This window comes from Cygnus olor, chromosome 6 (genome assembly GCF_009769625.2).
Source record: "Cygnus olor isolate bCygOlo1 chromosome 6, bCygOlo1.pri.v2, whole genome shotgun sequence".
NCBI lineage: Eukaryota > Metazoa > Chordata > Aves > Anseriformes > Anatidae > Cygnus > Cygnus olor.
Window position 1 is genome coordinate 39,290,274 of NC_049174.1, and position 13,499 is coordinate 39,303,772.

Here is a 13,499-nt window from a genome sequence, read left to right on the forward strand (position 1 = left end):
TTCTCGATCTTCTCTCTGCCTTGCGGCTCGCCCCTCGTTCCTGCGGCCACTCTCCAGACCCTTGATCATTTGCAGCCCTTCTGAACTACGGACACGAGGACCGCACGCACCGCCCACTTGCAGCCCTGTGCCTGCCAGGCACAAAAACAACTAGGGCCCATCCCAGCCCCTCTCCTGCCCCGTTTCCGCCTGCCGTACGGGATGCTCCGACCGCAACGGGGGCTGCGGGGCGGGGCGGGGGCGTGGCCAGGAGCTGGGCGCGGCCTGGGCGTGGCCAAAGGGGGCGTGGCCAAGGGGGCGCGCCCTGCCCGGGGCCGCGCCGCGCCGCCCCCGCCGCCGGCTCCGCGTGGGTGGCGGCCGCGCACAGCGGAGCCTCCGCGCCCGCAGAGCGGCGGCGCCGTGCGGGGCCGGGACGAGCCGGGACGAGCCCAGCCCAGCCCAGCCGTGCCGAGCCGATCCGAGCCGTGCCGCGCCGTGCCGATCGGAGCCGTGCCGAGCCGTGCGCGGTGCCGTGCCCGCGGTGCCGTGCGGGGCGGTGCGGGGCGGTGCGCGGAGCATGTCGGCGCTGCGGCGCAAGCTGGGGGACGAGTACCAGGTGGTGAGCACCTCGGCCAGCGGCGGGGGGCTGCCGCCGCCCCGGGCGGCCCCGCGGGGGAAGCGGCAGCGCTTCGTGGACAAGAACGGGCGGTGCAACGTGCAGCACGGCAACCTGGGCGGCGAGACCAGCCGGTACCTGTCGGACCTCTTCACCACGCTGGTGGACCTCAAGTGGCGCTGGAACCTCTTCATCTTCATCCTCACCTACACCGTGGCCTGGCTCTTCATGGCCTCCATGTGGTGGGTGATCGCCTACATGCGGGGCGACCTCAACAAGGCGCACGACGACAGCTACACGCCCTGCGTGGCCAACGTCTACAACTTCCCCTCCGCCTTCCTCTTCTTCATTGAGACCGAGGCCACCATCGGCTACGGCTACCGCTACATCACGGACAAGTGCCCCGAGGGCATCATCCTCTTCCTCTTCCAGTCCATCCTGGGCTCCATCGTGGACGCCTTCCTCATCGGCTGCATGTTCATCAAGATGTCCCAGCCCAAGAAGAGGGCCGAGACCCTGATGTTCAGCGAGCACGCGGCCATCTCCATGCGGGACGGCAAGCTCACCCTCATGTTCCGGGTGGGCAACCTCCGCAACAGCCACATGGTGTCCGCGCAGATCCGCTGCAAGCTGCTCAAAGTAAGTCCCCGGGGACGCCCTGGTGTCCTCCTCCGTGCCCCCCCGGAGCTGCTGGTGCTGCCGAGCAGCCTTTGGACAGGGAGCATCGCTGCTGTCCCCTGCCTCTGCTGCAGCTGCCTCCGTGTGCCCGCGGTGCTCGTCGCGCTCAGCGGTCGGGCGCCAGACTTACACGCACCCGGCCATCTGGTTACCTGCAGCCCTATAGGATAACGTTTATGTGCTGCACTGTTTTACATGCCCATCTATCTGTAAAAGGCTTGGTTTCTTCTCTGAGAGGTAATACTTTGTAGCTGGAACTCCTCGGTGCGCATTTTAGAAGGAAGTTGTGTGCCTTTCTGGTGTGTTTCTGTGCTCCCAGACAACGGTGTGTCCCGCTGGGCAGAACTCCATTTACGTGGTGCATGAGCTTCACCGAAAGCAGAATGTTGGGGTTGCATATTTAAAAATAATGCTAGCAGTCCCACATGTCTGAGGAAAATAGAATATTTGTCTGAGACTTATTGCCACAGTCTTTTATTTATCGGGGAGCGGAAGGAAATGTGGAGCGGGTGGCAGGGGATGGCTCGGGTTACGTTTGGTGTGTGCAGAGCATCCTGCACGTTGCCCTGGGCTGGGGGACGTGGGAGCTGTGTGCTGGGTGGGCGCCCCTCGGGGGTCCCTCGGGGGCAGCCCCCACTGCCTCCCCCCCTGCCCTGCACAGGGGTGCTCTTGCCCCGTCTGCTGCGCCTGCGTCCAGCAAAGCACAGGTGCATTTTTTTTTAGGGGCAAGGTTTGTGGTGTTTTGGCCCAGATAAGTGTTTCTGCCGGGGTTTGCAGGCAGGATCATTGCTGCTTTCGCTGAGCTCTGCAGGACCCTCACTACATCCAAAATAATGGGGGAGTCCGTGGCCCAGCGGCTTGCCCTTGCCTGCAATTTCCGTGGAGTCGTGGGGGACACAACAGGAATTTAAAACATCTGCACAATTTCTCTCGTCTCCTTCCTACCGTGCCCGGCTGATTTTTGTAGCTCAGGACTGACATCACTGGGGATGCTCTCACTGCAGCTGACCTGGAAGCATCTATTCCTGGTCTCTTCTGTTTGAGTAATCAACTCAGACTGCGGTTACGTTCTCCTGATGTGAGCTAACGCCGCTTGTTTCCTCGCAGCCAAAGTTCAGATGGCTAAATTGAATTATGTGCAATTAGCCTGGTAAGTAAGCATCCAGTCTTTAGAGGGCACCACAGTGACCCCTCAGCTGCCTTGCCTGCCGAGGCCACGCTGACCAGGAAGGGATGGGACTGCCGCATTTAACATGCATCTTTAATAGCTTTAAGGAATCAAAACGAGTCATTTCTATTACAGGTTTAAAAAAAATAGCCCTTTTTGTATCTGTGTGGTGCCTCTGATGGAATTTTAAAAGTTAGAGCTTACAACTTAGTGTGGCTCCACCAAATTTCCTGAACTTTAAATATGTGAAAGGCTGCCTTTATGGATGAAGCCATATATTCGTGTTCTGTGATAATGCTGGAGTGACGGGGCTGAAGGTTTTGCAGCTGTTTTGTTTCTTTCTTTATTAAAAAAAAAAAAAAAAAAAAAAGGTAAGAAAACCAGAAGAGCCCAGGGAACCTCACCATAGCAGCAGTTCAGACAAAGCAAGCTGTCATTGCACAGGAACGTAATTTGTGTTGTAAAAAAGCTCCTCTGTAGGAGCTCTGTACGCGGGCAGGTATAAATGGGTAGTGAGAGGGAGAAGAGCAATAAAGGGCTAAAATGAGGCTCTCCTGTGGATGCAGTTGCTAGCCAGCGCTGCACATCACCTACCAAATTTCTCCGCAGGGTGCGTTTCTTACGCTGCATGGGGGAAGCAGTGCCTGGCCAGGCTGCTGCCCGGGGGGAAAAAAAATTTTAAAAAGGAGGAAAATCCAGGACTGCAGCAGGGAGAGCGGTCCCAGGGTGCTGCCGTGCAGGAGCAGCCCGCTCGGCTGGCAGCAGGAGGGGTGCGCAGCTGAGGGCTGCTGCCGCTGCTCCGTGTTTTCTCGCTGGTTGCACGCCTGTGGGTGCTGGCACCGAGGAGAGCTCGGCCCCACGCAGCCACCCGGCTGACTCCCATGGGTGCACCCTGCCTCATGTCCCACCCTGTGCGCCAACGCGGGGCCACCAGGACAGCCGCAGGGCTGGTGCAGAACTGCTCTTGGGTGCTGCTTCTTAGGGAGAAGGATATTCCGCTATAACATCTATGTCCAATTGGAAATCCTGATAAACCGCTGGAGTTTGGGGTTTCTGTTTTTTCCTGGGAAGATCATGCTGGAGAAGAAAATTAATAGAAAGCCATAAAGCTGGCAACGTAATGCAAAGACTCATTCATTGGAATACTCACTTTGCCAAACGGATCTCCAAGATTGTGAGCAACTTGGAGAAAACTTAGAAGCGCCGATCTCTGCATGACACAGTCAGAGGAGTCATTCAAGGTCATTTCCCTCACAGATGTAGTGACTAGGGCAGCAAAATAGTAAATAATGGGAGTTTTTGCACCCTGGCTTGTGCTGAGTGCTGCCTGTTACTCAGGTGTCGCTGTAAAGTAATCTTTGACTTGTCTGTAGCAGTTCAGCTCTCAACCTTTACCTGGGCTCCCCTGGAGCAGAGGCAGCCCCGGTGCCCGTGCCCGCCGCACCGCTGAGCGACGTGGCTCCGACCCCACCGCAGCCTCAGCGCTCGGGGCTGCCCTGGTGGTCCTGACGGACGTCAGGGCGCTCGGAGGGAGCGTGCCAGTGCCGATGGACTGCGGCAGCGGCACAGCTCTGGGGCGCCAGGCAACATCCCGCCCATTTTTAACCTTTATCCCATCGTTTTCTTACCCCGTCTGTATTTTATGCCTGTTTTCCCTGGACTTCTCTTTCGCTGTGTCCCTCAAGCACTGAATTCTCTCTAACGCCCATTTTTATCAGCCTTCCATCTGTTAAGATGTCCATTCTGCCGCAATGCTTTTTGCAGACTGACGGTTCGTCCTGCAGCATCGTCTCCTGCGGCCAACCCGCGTTGGTCGGGGTTTGGTTGCTTGCTTCAGGCCAAGCTTTCAGGGAGCTGCCCTTGGGTCTTGCTTGGAAAGCAGCCATGAAAAAGCTCCACTGAGGCTGGAAGGTGGCAGCGAAGGCCAAGAGGAGGCAGTGGAGGGAGCTCACAGAGGTTTGCAGCCGGGCCTTCACCTGCTTCTCCCGGCACGGCGCGGAATGGGATGGGTTCTGCTTCCCGCGTGGCGGTGCGGGAGGTGCGGGCGCAGGAGGTCCTGTGGCAGTGGTTCCCTCCCGGCGCTGCTCCTTGCTCTCTTTACGGGCTATGTTTGTTGCTGGGCCTGCAGCTTCATCCTTTTGCTGCAAGGCAGGGCCCCCGGCAGGCTGGTGTGCTCCTGGGGTGTCTTGGCCTGATTCCCTGGTGTGAAACCGCGTGGCGTTCGGACACCAGGGGCACGGCCAGAAATCTGGATTTGCACACACATAAATTAAAGGCTGTTTCTTAGCTGGAACTCCGGGGCACTGGAAGAGGTTATTGTTTATTTGGGATTAGATCTCCTTCCAATCCAACCACCATTCAGTGAATATTTTAAAAATAGAAACCAAATCCCAAGCGAGGCGCGTAATCCCTTTTTGCTCGGTCTGCTTCCTTTTCTCGTGGTTTCCCAGCCGATTCCCACCCAGTGCTGCCCTGCCAGGGGCAGCCCCGAATGCTGGGTTTGCTTCACGTCAGTTCGAAGCTTGGGGAGCGAGGGGAATTCGTTTTAAGCAGTGATTTAACATTTTTGGGGCTGCGCATGACAAACACAAATTTATAAAACCTGAAAGGAAAATAGTGGCAAATTCTGTCATAAAAATACTGACCAGAAAGGGCTGTAGCGTGCTATTCCTGCTTATTCACACCACGGAGAGCAGAAATACGGTCAGAAGTGAAGGGGTGAGGGAGCGTGGCTACGGGCTGTGCTGACGGCAGCTCCCAGCACGGGCTGCAGGCAGCACGGCACACGGTATGTGAGCCGATGTGCTGAGTTTGGGAGTGATTTTTATCATGGACTTGTTATTTAGCTGTTAAAATGTGGTTTATAATGTCTTAGTGGACAGCAGTAACTAAAGCAGTAACAGCTTTTCTGTTTTTTTTTTTTTTTTTTTAAATTGGTCTAAATGACAGTGAAGTCAAAACTCTCTCGGAAAACCCTGTGTTGGGTGGGTGTTGGTCGTTGTTCGGCAGCGTCGGGGGGCCCTCGCTTTCTGGGGAGGCCGGCGGCTGCTGTAAGCTGCCCTGACTGCTCTCTCTGCTCTCCCCTCGCTGCTGCTGCTCCAGTCCCGCCAGACCCCGGAGGGCGAGTTCCTGCCGCTCGACCAGCTGGAGCTGGACGTGGGCTTCAGCACGGGGGCCGACCAGCTCTTCCTCGTCTCGCCGCTCACCATCTGCCACGTGATAGATGCCAAGAGCCCCTTCTACGACCTCTCGCAGCGGAGCATGCAGACGGAGCAGTTTGAGATCGTCGTCATCCTGGAGGGCATCGTGGAGACGACGGGTGAGTAGCGGCAGCTCCAGGCACCGGTTTGCGAGCAAGATGTTGCGAACGCTTCCAGGCGGCCAAAGTCTTGTTTTCACTCGAAAACATTTGAGTGATTTTTTTGGGAGCGTCTTTGTTTCCAAGGCGATGCTCCCTGCGGGAAGTGAAACCCCTGCCGCCTTTGCGCTGAGATTTTTCCTTTCCTGGCGGGCAGAGCCTGGGCGCTGGAGCCTGGTGCCAGGAGCAGTCGCCGTGCCCTGCTCTGCTTTCCATGCTCTGGCATCAGTGGGAAGGCGCTCGGCGGGGACACCAGAACGTCTTGTACCATTTTTCCGGGGTTCATGCACTTTTCTAGCACAGGAGGCAATCCCCGTGAACCTCAGGCTGTGGTGTTTTGGTAAGGCCAGCCTTCTGACACCCCGTGAGGCTGGTGACAGCAGAGACTAATCGCTGGTGCTTTTCAAGAAAACCTCCTGCTATTTGCGTAGCTGGCTCGTGTACGGGTTTCAAGGCTGACACACAAACCACAGGACTCCAGTGTTGGTTGTTGCTTTTTTTTTAGCAGAACTGTTTTAAACACAACTGGCTGCAGAAAAGGAGTTTTGTAAATACCTCGTTATAATTTTAAAACAAGGTCATGTGTTGGTATACTTCTGAGTTTATTTTTGTAAATATTCTCAATGTAGACATTATACACAGAACAACAAGAAAAGGAAGTATTTTCTGAATCTATCAAGCCAAACTCATGTAGGCTTGCAAATGCTGTGACCTAGTTTTGTAAAATGAGATGAATATTGGGTAAAATAGAGCACAGTAATTCTATCTTGATGAAACATGGAGGGATGAAAGGTTTTTTGAAAAAAATCATTAGAAATGTGAGTAAAGGAGAACAGAGGAGAATTTGAGGAGAAAGAGACCCGAGGGGCAACCTTGCCCAAAGGGTGCCCGTATTTTAGGGGAGGAGAGGCGGGTGCTGTGTGGGGTTACTGCAGACCCTGGGGCAGCCCTTGGCCCCTGGGTGATCGTGGAGCCAAGCACCTGCAGGACGCCAGCACCCGCTGGAACCGGGCCCGTAGACATAACCCCCGGTAAAGCACAGCGCATGGGCCCTGTTGGTAGGGAGCCTTATGCAAGCTAGGTTACTATGTGTGGAAATTGTGTGCTGCAGAAACCTTCCCCTTTAAGCTATCTTAAGTTAGGTTTGTGTCTAGCAGCCTACAGTCACCCTGGAACAGAATATTAAAAAAAATAATAATAATAATAACTTGCAGCTTGCCCTGTTGGACTTCTTGTAGCAGAAGCTGGTAGGGAGCTGGGTCTGTGCTTCCTTCCCTCACAGCGTAAGGCAGCCAGGTGCCCTTGCCGCAGAGTGCAAACCATGTCAGAAGGCAACCCAAGTTTTAAATGTCTGCTGGCGGGGAGAGAGCAGCGAAACTGCGGAGACCAGAAATAACTTGCAGTTGTTTAGAAACCAGGGTGCTATTTTCGGGTCGGTGTAAAAATGCTGCCTGTTTTTCAGTTTGTCTGTGAAAGCGAGTCATGAATGTGAAGATTTTTTTCCAATTAATTCAGATTGCGTGCAGCTGGAAGGAGAGCTGTGGTGTGCTGGTGGGTCTCACGGGACCGGGTGAACCCTGATTATGTTGTGTGTGGTTTGGGGAGACCGGCCCGATGGCGTATGTGTGGGCTGCAGGAAGCAGGCTGGAGGAAGATCAGAGTAAACCCTGGCTGATTTGCAGAGGAGCTGAAGGGATATTTGTGGTTGGAGGGACCCGCAATGGATGGGACGGGTCTGGGAGCCCAGCACAGGTCTGCTCCGTGCCAGCCCAGGGGTCAGGGCAGGGGCTGGCAGCTCAGCCCGAGTGCTGCACGTGGGCACTTCTGGGCTCTCTTCATACCGCTGGAAGCAGTGCTTAATTTAATTACAGATGCAACCTGTGTGCAGCCACCCATTACCCTTCTATCAGTTTCTGCATGGAAAACACGATCCTTATTTTATATCATTAATTTTTAAAGAAACTGAAATCCAAATGCCCCGAGGAGCTGTGCCTCCCCATCCCTGGCGGTGCCCGAGGCCAGGCTGGGGGTGTTTGGGCAGCCTGGTCTGGGGGAGGCCCCTGCCCACGGCACCGGGTGGGCTCTGAGGTCCCCTCCAGCCCAAACTGCTCTGCAGAGCTCTTTGAATTGGATTTTAAAGCTTAGAAGACTGTAATTCAATACTAGAACGCCACAAAGATGGATGAATTTGTGTAATTATGCAGCCTTGGCATTTGGTTTCTTTCCAAAGGTCTGAAAGTCAAGTTCAAGCAGTGCTCCCGTGCTGGCTGAGATGGGGGCTGCGTCTGTCCGCGAGCTGTGTGGGCTGCAGCAGGGTATCTGTCTGCTGGGTGTCTGCTGGGTGTCTGCTGCGTACTGGCCTTTGAGTTACAGTTGGACTTCAGCTCTAACATTTCTCTGTGAAAGTAGCTCATTCCACTGGGATGTGGATGGGGATGGTTGGACCAGATGATCTCGGAGGTCTTTTCCAACCTTAATGAATCTGTGATGTCTTCGTTCCCAAGAGCTGGAATGTGTGCTGAGCAGAGTAGCGGTTTTAGGAGAGACTTACCCCAAATGTTAGAGGCGTTGTTTTGCTCCTGTGCTGTGTCTACTGGCTTGAGAAGGCAGTTCAGAGGATGTCAGAAAATAACGTGATTCTCAGTGTCGTCATTCAGCAACCATCTAATACAGATAATTTTCTAAAGTTGCTGTATTATTTTCTGTTTTTGTAACGTTGTCTTGAAGAGCTTCAGTACCGTGGAGGTAAATAGCTTTTTGCAGGCCCCAGAAACGCAGTGGAGAACTGCACTCGGTGCTTTCTGCTCTGGTCCTTGCGGTGCACTGCAGCTGAGCAGACCTTGCCAGGGTTGTACTAGGGGAATATTTGCTACTGATCATTTGTAGCACATTTAACAGAAAAGGCTTTGATATTCATCAGTTCTGCAGCTTCCAGAGTTTTAAAGGGAGATCTAGTGCTTGCTGCCTACGCTTCTGCTTTGTTTTTCAAGTAAATTATTTTCTGTGTGTGCCTGAAGAGTGCTGTGGAATTGTGCTCAGATCCACAGCATCCCTTGTAATTAACTGGGTGCTGACGCACGTGTCTTGTGTCTCTTGGAGGTCTGCTGGTCCCAAAGTCAAGAATTAGACAGCAGGCAAATAATAGTAAATAGCAAAAATATTTATTTCATGACATACTCTTTGCTGTTCTTCTATTTGTATTGACATGACAGAAGCGGCCTTTGGTCTGAAACAGAACAAAGTGAGAATGAGAAGGTGAAAAACAAACACAGACTTCTGGTTCAGCAAAGGGAAACTGAGAGATAATGAGAGGCACTGGAGGGATCAGTGGGGTTGATTCAGGGCTCTTTACATGTTTGATATTTTGAAATGCTTCAACCTTGACCTATTCTGTAACTCGTGACTTCAAAGTACGCTTAGCAATCCAGCTGGGTCTGGTGCGTGTTGAGGTCTCGGCTGCCTCTTGGGCAGCGCAGGAATTCCTCCCACAGTTCTTTGTCACCGGAATTTTGAGTCCCTGCGCTGTGTTTTGTAGGTGTTTGAAAAGAGCTACGAGAGAAAGGAAGCCTTTGCATGCCCTCGTGCTGCAGGGCTGCACTCTCTGGACCTTTTATTAGACTTACTAAGGTGAGAAACCGTGCCTCCCTTTGTCCTTCGTATTGGTGGGCACAGTGCGCCTTACAGCGGTGCTGAGCACCTCTCTGCTGTAATCCATGTATTTGTAAAAATAGGAATTTAGCACTCCTGATGGCATTTGGCCTGTGTCAGCTCGTCCTTTTGATGAGGATGTGGAGCCTCTTGGTTTTCTCTAGCAGGTGCTTATGAAGATTTTTTTTCTTTGACTTTGTTTTCTGCGTTAAACTTTTGGTATGCAATGCTACCAAGGGGGGCAGAGGATTAGTAAATGTATACAATAAATTTTGTGTTGACTGTCTGCAGGGACAGTAAAGATTTCTTGGAGAAGTTTAATGAGTTGTTTAAGCAGGATCTTCTTGCTTGTAAGTCCCACTTGGCTGATTAAAATCACCGTTTCCAATGCCTTCTCTCATTAAATCATATGAAAATGATCTCTCATAGATACCTCCCAACTTGATTAAATTAATTTACTGCCTAGTCACCGAAATTTTAATTTCCAGAAATGTAAACATTTCCTTCTGCTTTCCATGCCCTCCATTGCAGCTTTTAGGTTGCTTAGATAACACGGCGTGATGTATTTTTCAGGTTCCTAAGGGCTAAGTTAAGGTGTTTCTGTGCTCCACAACTGAGGAAGATGGGGGGCAGACCCGGCTCAGCCCTGGAGGCAGCGGGGCTGGCTGTGTCCCTCTCCAGCAGGCCCTTTCCCTCAGGGAGCAGAAGACAAAACATCTCAGCAGATGTGTTTTCCAATGCCTGTTTTCCCTCCTCCCATCGGTTCCGTCCAGCCTCACCCCGCGGAGCCCTCCCGTGTGGAGCTGTGCCCACCCAGCACCTGGGGGCTCCTGGTCCCCTCGGCACCTCCGGCGTGAATTGCAGGTGGAAAACTCGTGCCCTGAGGCTGCCACAAAGACCGAGCCCTGGGTTGCTCCCTGCAAACAGCCGAGGGTGCTGGACAGGCTCTGGGTCTTTGGTTATTTCGGGGTCTTGGAGCGTTGGCTAGTGATGGAGGAGTTGAGTAGCTGAAATGCTCAAACGGCTTTTCTAAATTCAAAGATGGTTATGATTCATAAGGGTAATTGCTAATCATTTTGAATTATTTTTGATACATATCCAACCCCTCCATTATTATGATAGCATATAATTTTGAAGAACACTCAAAGCATTTATTTTCACAACCTATTGTCCTGATCTCACATTGTTGTGATGGAGAATTCTCAGCTCCATTGTCAGCCCTGGAACAGCAAAACTTGCAGGTGCTGTTGGAGGGGAGAACAAGTTTTGACTCTTATTCTGCACTCCCTTTAAGGGTCCTTGCCTCTGTGTGTATTTAGGAATACAAAGCCTTTTAAAATTGGAGCATTATCCTGCGACTTACTGATAAGCGGCGGAAATTGCTAAAAGATGATGAACTGTTAATAAGAACGTACAGAAACCTGGCAGGAATGGTGTATGAATCCATTTTCAAAACTCATTAAGTGTTATTTTGAAAACCTTTTAACACCGTTTTCTGATTAAAGAAATCAAACAGCTTGCCATGCTTTTTAATTAAATAAGTAGAGAATGGAATCAAAGACATATCTCACTGTTTTTACCTTTAAAAACACGAATAGCTTAAATTATGGAAATGTGGGTCTTCGTAGAAAGGTTTCTCTCAGAAATGGATACTTGTGAATGATTTCAAACCCGAAACAACTTGAGTGAACAAAGAACCGTAATACAAATCTGAAAGCTGGTGTGATTTATATAATTTCTAGAGCTATTTAAAAACGTTTTTCCTATGCATTATTCTCAAGGTCACTTAGCTGTGAAGAAACTGCAGTACGAATTGAGCAAATTTAGAGTTGGAGCAAAAAAATGTATTTATTCTGTTTTTATCTTACCATTCATGTTTTGGGGTTTGGCTATTTTTTATTTTTGTTGGTTGGTTGGTTGTTTTGTGCAGGTGCAGGCAAAGTATTGTGGGCAGAGGTGCAAGAGAGTGCAAATTCTCTGGGGATACTCCGGATAACCCCGGCCAAGGGCCAGGCTGAGCCGAGCGCTGTGAAGTGGGGCTGCACTGTGGGGCTTCCACCCGGGCACGGACGTGGTGGCGATAGTGTCACGGCTGTGTTGGTGTCGGAGCCGCCTGTCTGAACCGCTCCTCCGTGGAGCATCTCCGCCGCTGCACGACTGAGAGAGCCGTCAGCGCGGTGTGCGGCTGGGAAGGAGACAGGAGAAGAACAGTTCAGCAGGTCTGCCTAATGAGAGGGTTTTTTTCTTCTTTTGTTCTTCTTTATTTTTTTAAACTTAACCTAAACATGATAAAATAGCCACTTAAAATGTCACGGTCTCAGCAGTTCACCAAATCTGTTTTCAGTGCTGGCATCGTGTAGAATCTGCTAGTGGAAAGAACAGTATTCATTGGAGGTGAGGGCACGGACGTTTGTCACTGTCAAAGCAGGGATGCGCTGAACGGCCCCAGCTTCCCTCTGGCCCCTGCGGCTGGGCCAGGTACAGCCAGCTGGGTCAGAAAAGGGGGAAAAAAAGGAATTTGTTTCGATGTCTAGGCATTGCCTCTAGAATAGCCACAATGGGCAGTCTGACCTGGCTGCAGCCCTCCGCGGTGTGTACTAAAAGTGTATCGCCGATGGGTAGCACTCGGAGAAGCTACTGAATATGGCAGATTGAACCAACACGAACTGAAAACTGAAGGTGGATACATATGATGAGAACCTGGTCTTAAATTAGTTCTGGTCCGGAACCTTTTCTTTGGTTTTTATCTAGAAATGTAAATCTCTCTGCGGAAATCTGCATTTCAGATGGGGGCATGGAGGTGGTGAAAAGAATGAAAATAAAATCATGGAAAATAGGCACTTTTTTTTTTCCCTTGGGTAGCTTCTGCTTTGGTGAATTAATTAATTATGACTTATAAATGCTAAGTATTTTTTAATGATAATGAAAGGATCTAAGGTTCAGTGAAAATGTAGCAAAAGCAAATGAGTTTGTGTGCTGTTTGTAAGGAGAAGCAGCTGGAGGAGAACAGTTTTGGTAACTGCATCCCTTATGTAACTTGCAAGCATTGAATTTCGGCTAACGTATACCTCCTGCTTGAGGCAGAAATTCCCCAGAGTACCGAATTCCGCTGCATAAAACCTTCATGGCTCTTTCTCCTTTTTTTCTTAGATGCCTTTGGAGATACAGAAGAGAAAAATGGTAGTGGTTTTAATCTGGAGCTCTGCAGGAGCTTTCCTTTCACCATATATAAGCTGAATAACTGGTGATTCATCAGAAGTCGTGTCTTTGTAAAAATACTTGTTCGCGCTTAATCAAACAGAATATGTGCGTCTCGAATGCGCCTGCTTGTGCCGTGTGCGCTCACACAAGCAGGCCTCACGCCCTCAGCCTGTGCACCGAGTCCCCTTTCCTCTGCGAGCCGGTGCTGGGACCTTCGGCCTGACCAGCCGTCGGAGTACTGTGCTGGTACGCTGACAAGGAGTGCTCTGCCCGGCGGCACCACGGGAGCGTTTGCGTGTCTGCATCGCACAGAGCTTCCTGGGGATTTTATCAGCCAATTAACAGTTTTATCAGCTAGGTAGCAATTTCCTTCGAAGCGTACTGGGGGAGGTGACGGTGGAAGGAGGGAGGACGGACTCTGAAAGTCCAGCACTTTGTACGTTTCAGTGATGTCTTAAGGGTTTCGCTGTGAATTGTTACTGCAAAGAGCGAGGGTAACAATTTTGTATGACTATCAGTGAAAACCTTCAGTAAGGCTCTTTAGGAGTTCCCAGGGTGCATCTGAATTGTCAAAGATTTGCTCGAATTCCCGAGAAGAAAATAAGCGGTCATTCTGTCTGCTTTGGACATGAATAGTCTTTTAATTCTCTTTAACATTTCCATAATCACTTATGATGACATTTTTAACTTGTTGAACGCTTCATATGCTTTTTATTCTATAATGAAATCACTGAAGCAACAGCATTTAACAACCCCTCCCAAGGCTGTGGGTGACACAGAGGCACTAGGATGAGTTTCAGTTCCTGGAGAATCCCTTGCTGTTTTTTTATGCTTTTTTTGGGGGGCTGATA

The 13,499-nt window shown here is 51.1% G+C and overlaps 1 protein-coding gene across 1 annotated transcript in view; it reads left to right on the forward strand.

Moving 5' to 3' along the window:
• The first annotated feature begins 483 nt into the window (after positions 1–483).
• Positions 484–13,499, forward strand: part of KCNJ3 (potassium inwardly rectifying channel subfamily J member 3) — a 39,802-nt gene continuing 26,786 nt past the window's right edge. The window contains exons 1-2 of the mRNA XM_040561882.1: positions 484–1,234; positions 5,544–5,760. Of these exons, the coding sequence (XP_040417816.1) occupies positions 557–1,234; positions 5,544–5,760 (895 nt within the window). The 5' untranslated portion in view covers positions 484–556. The remainder of the gene's footprint in view (positions 1,235–5,543; positions 5,761–13,499) is intronic.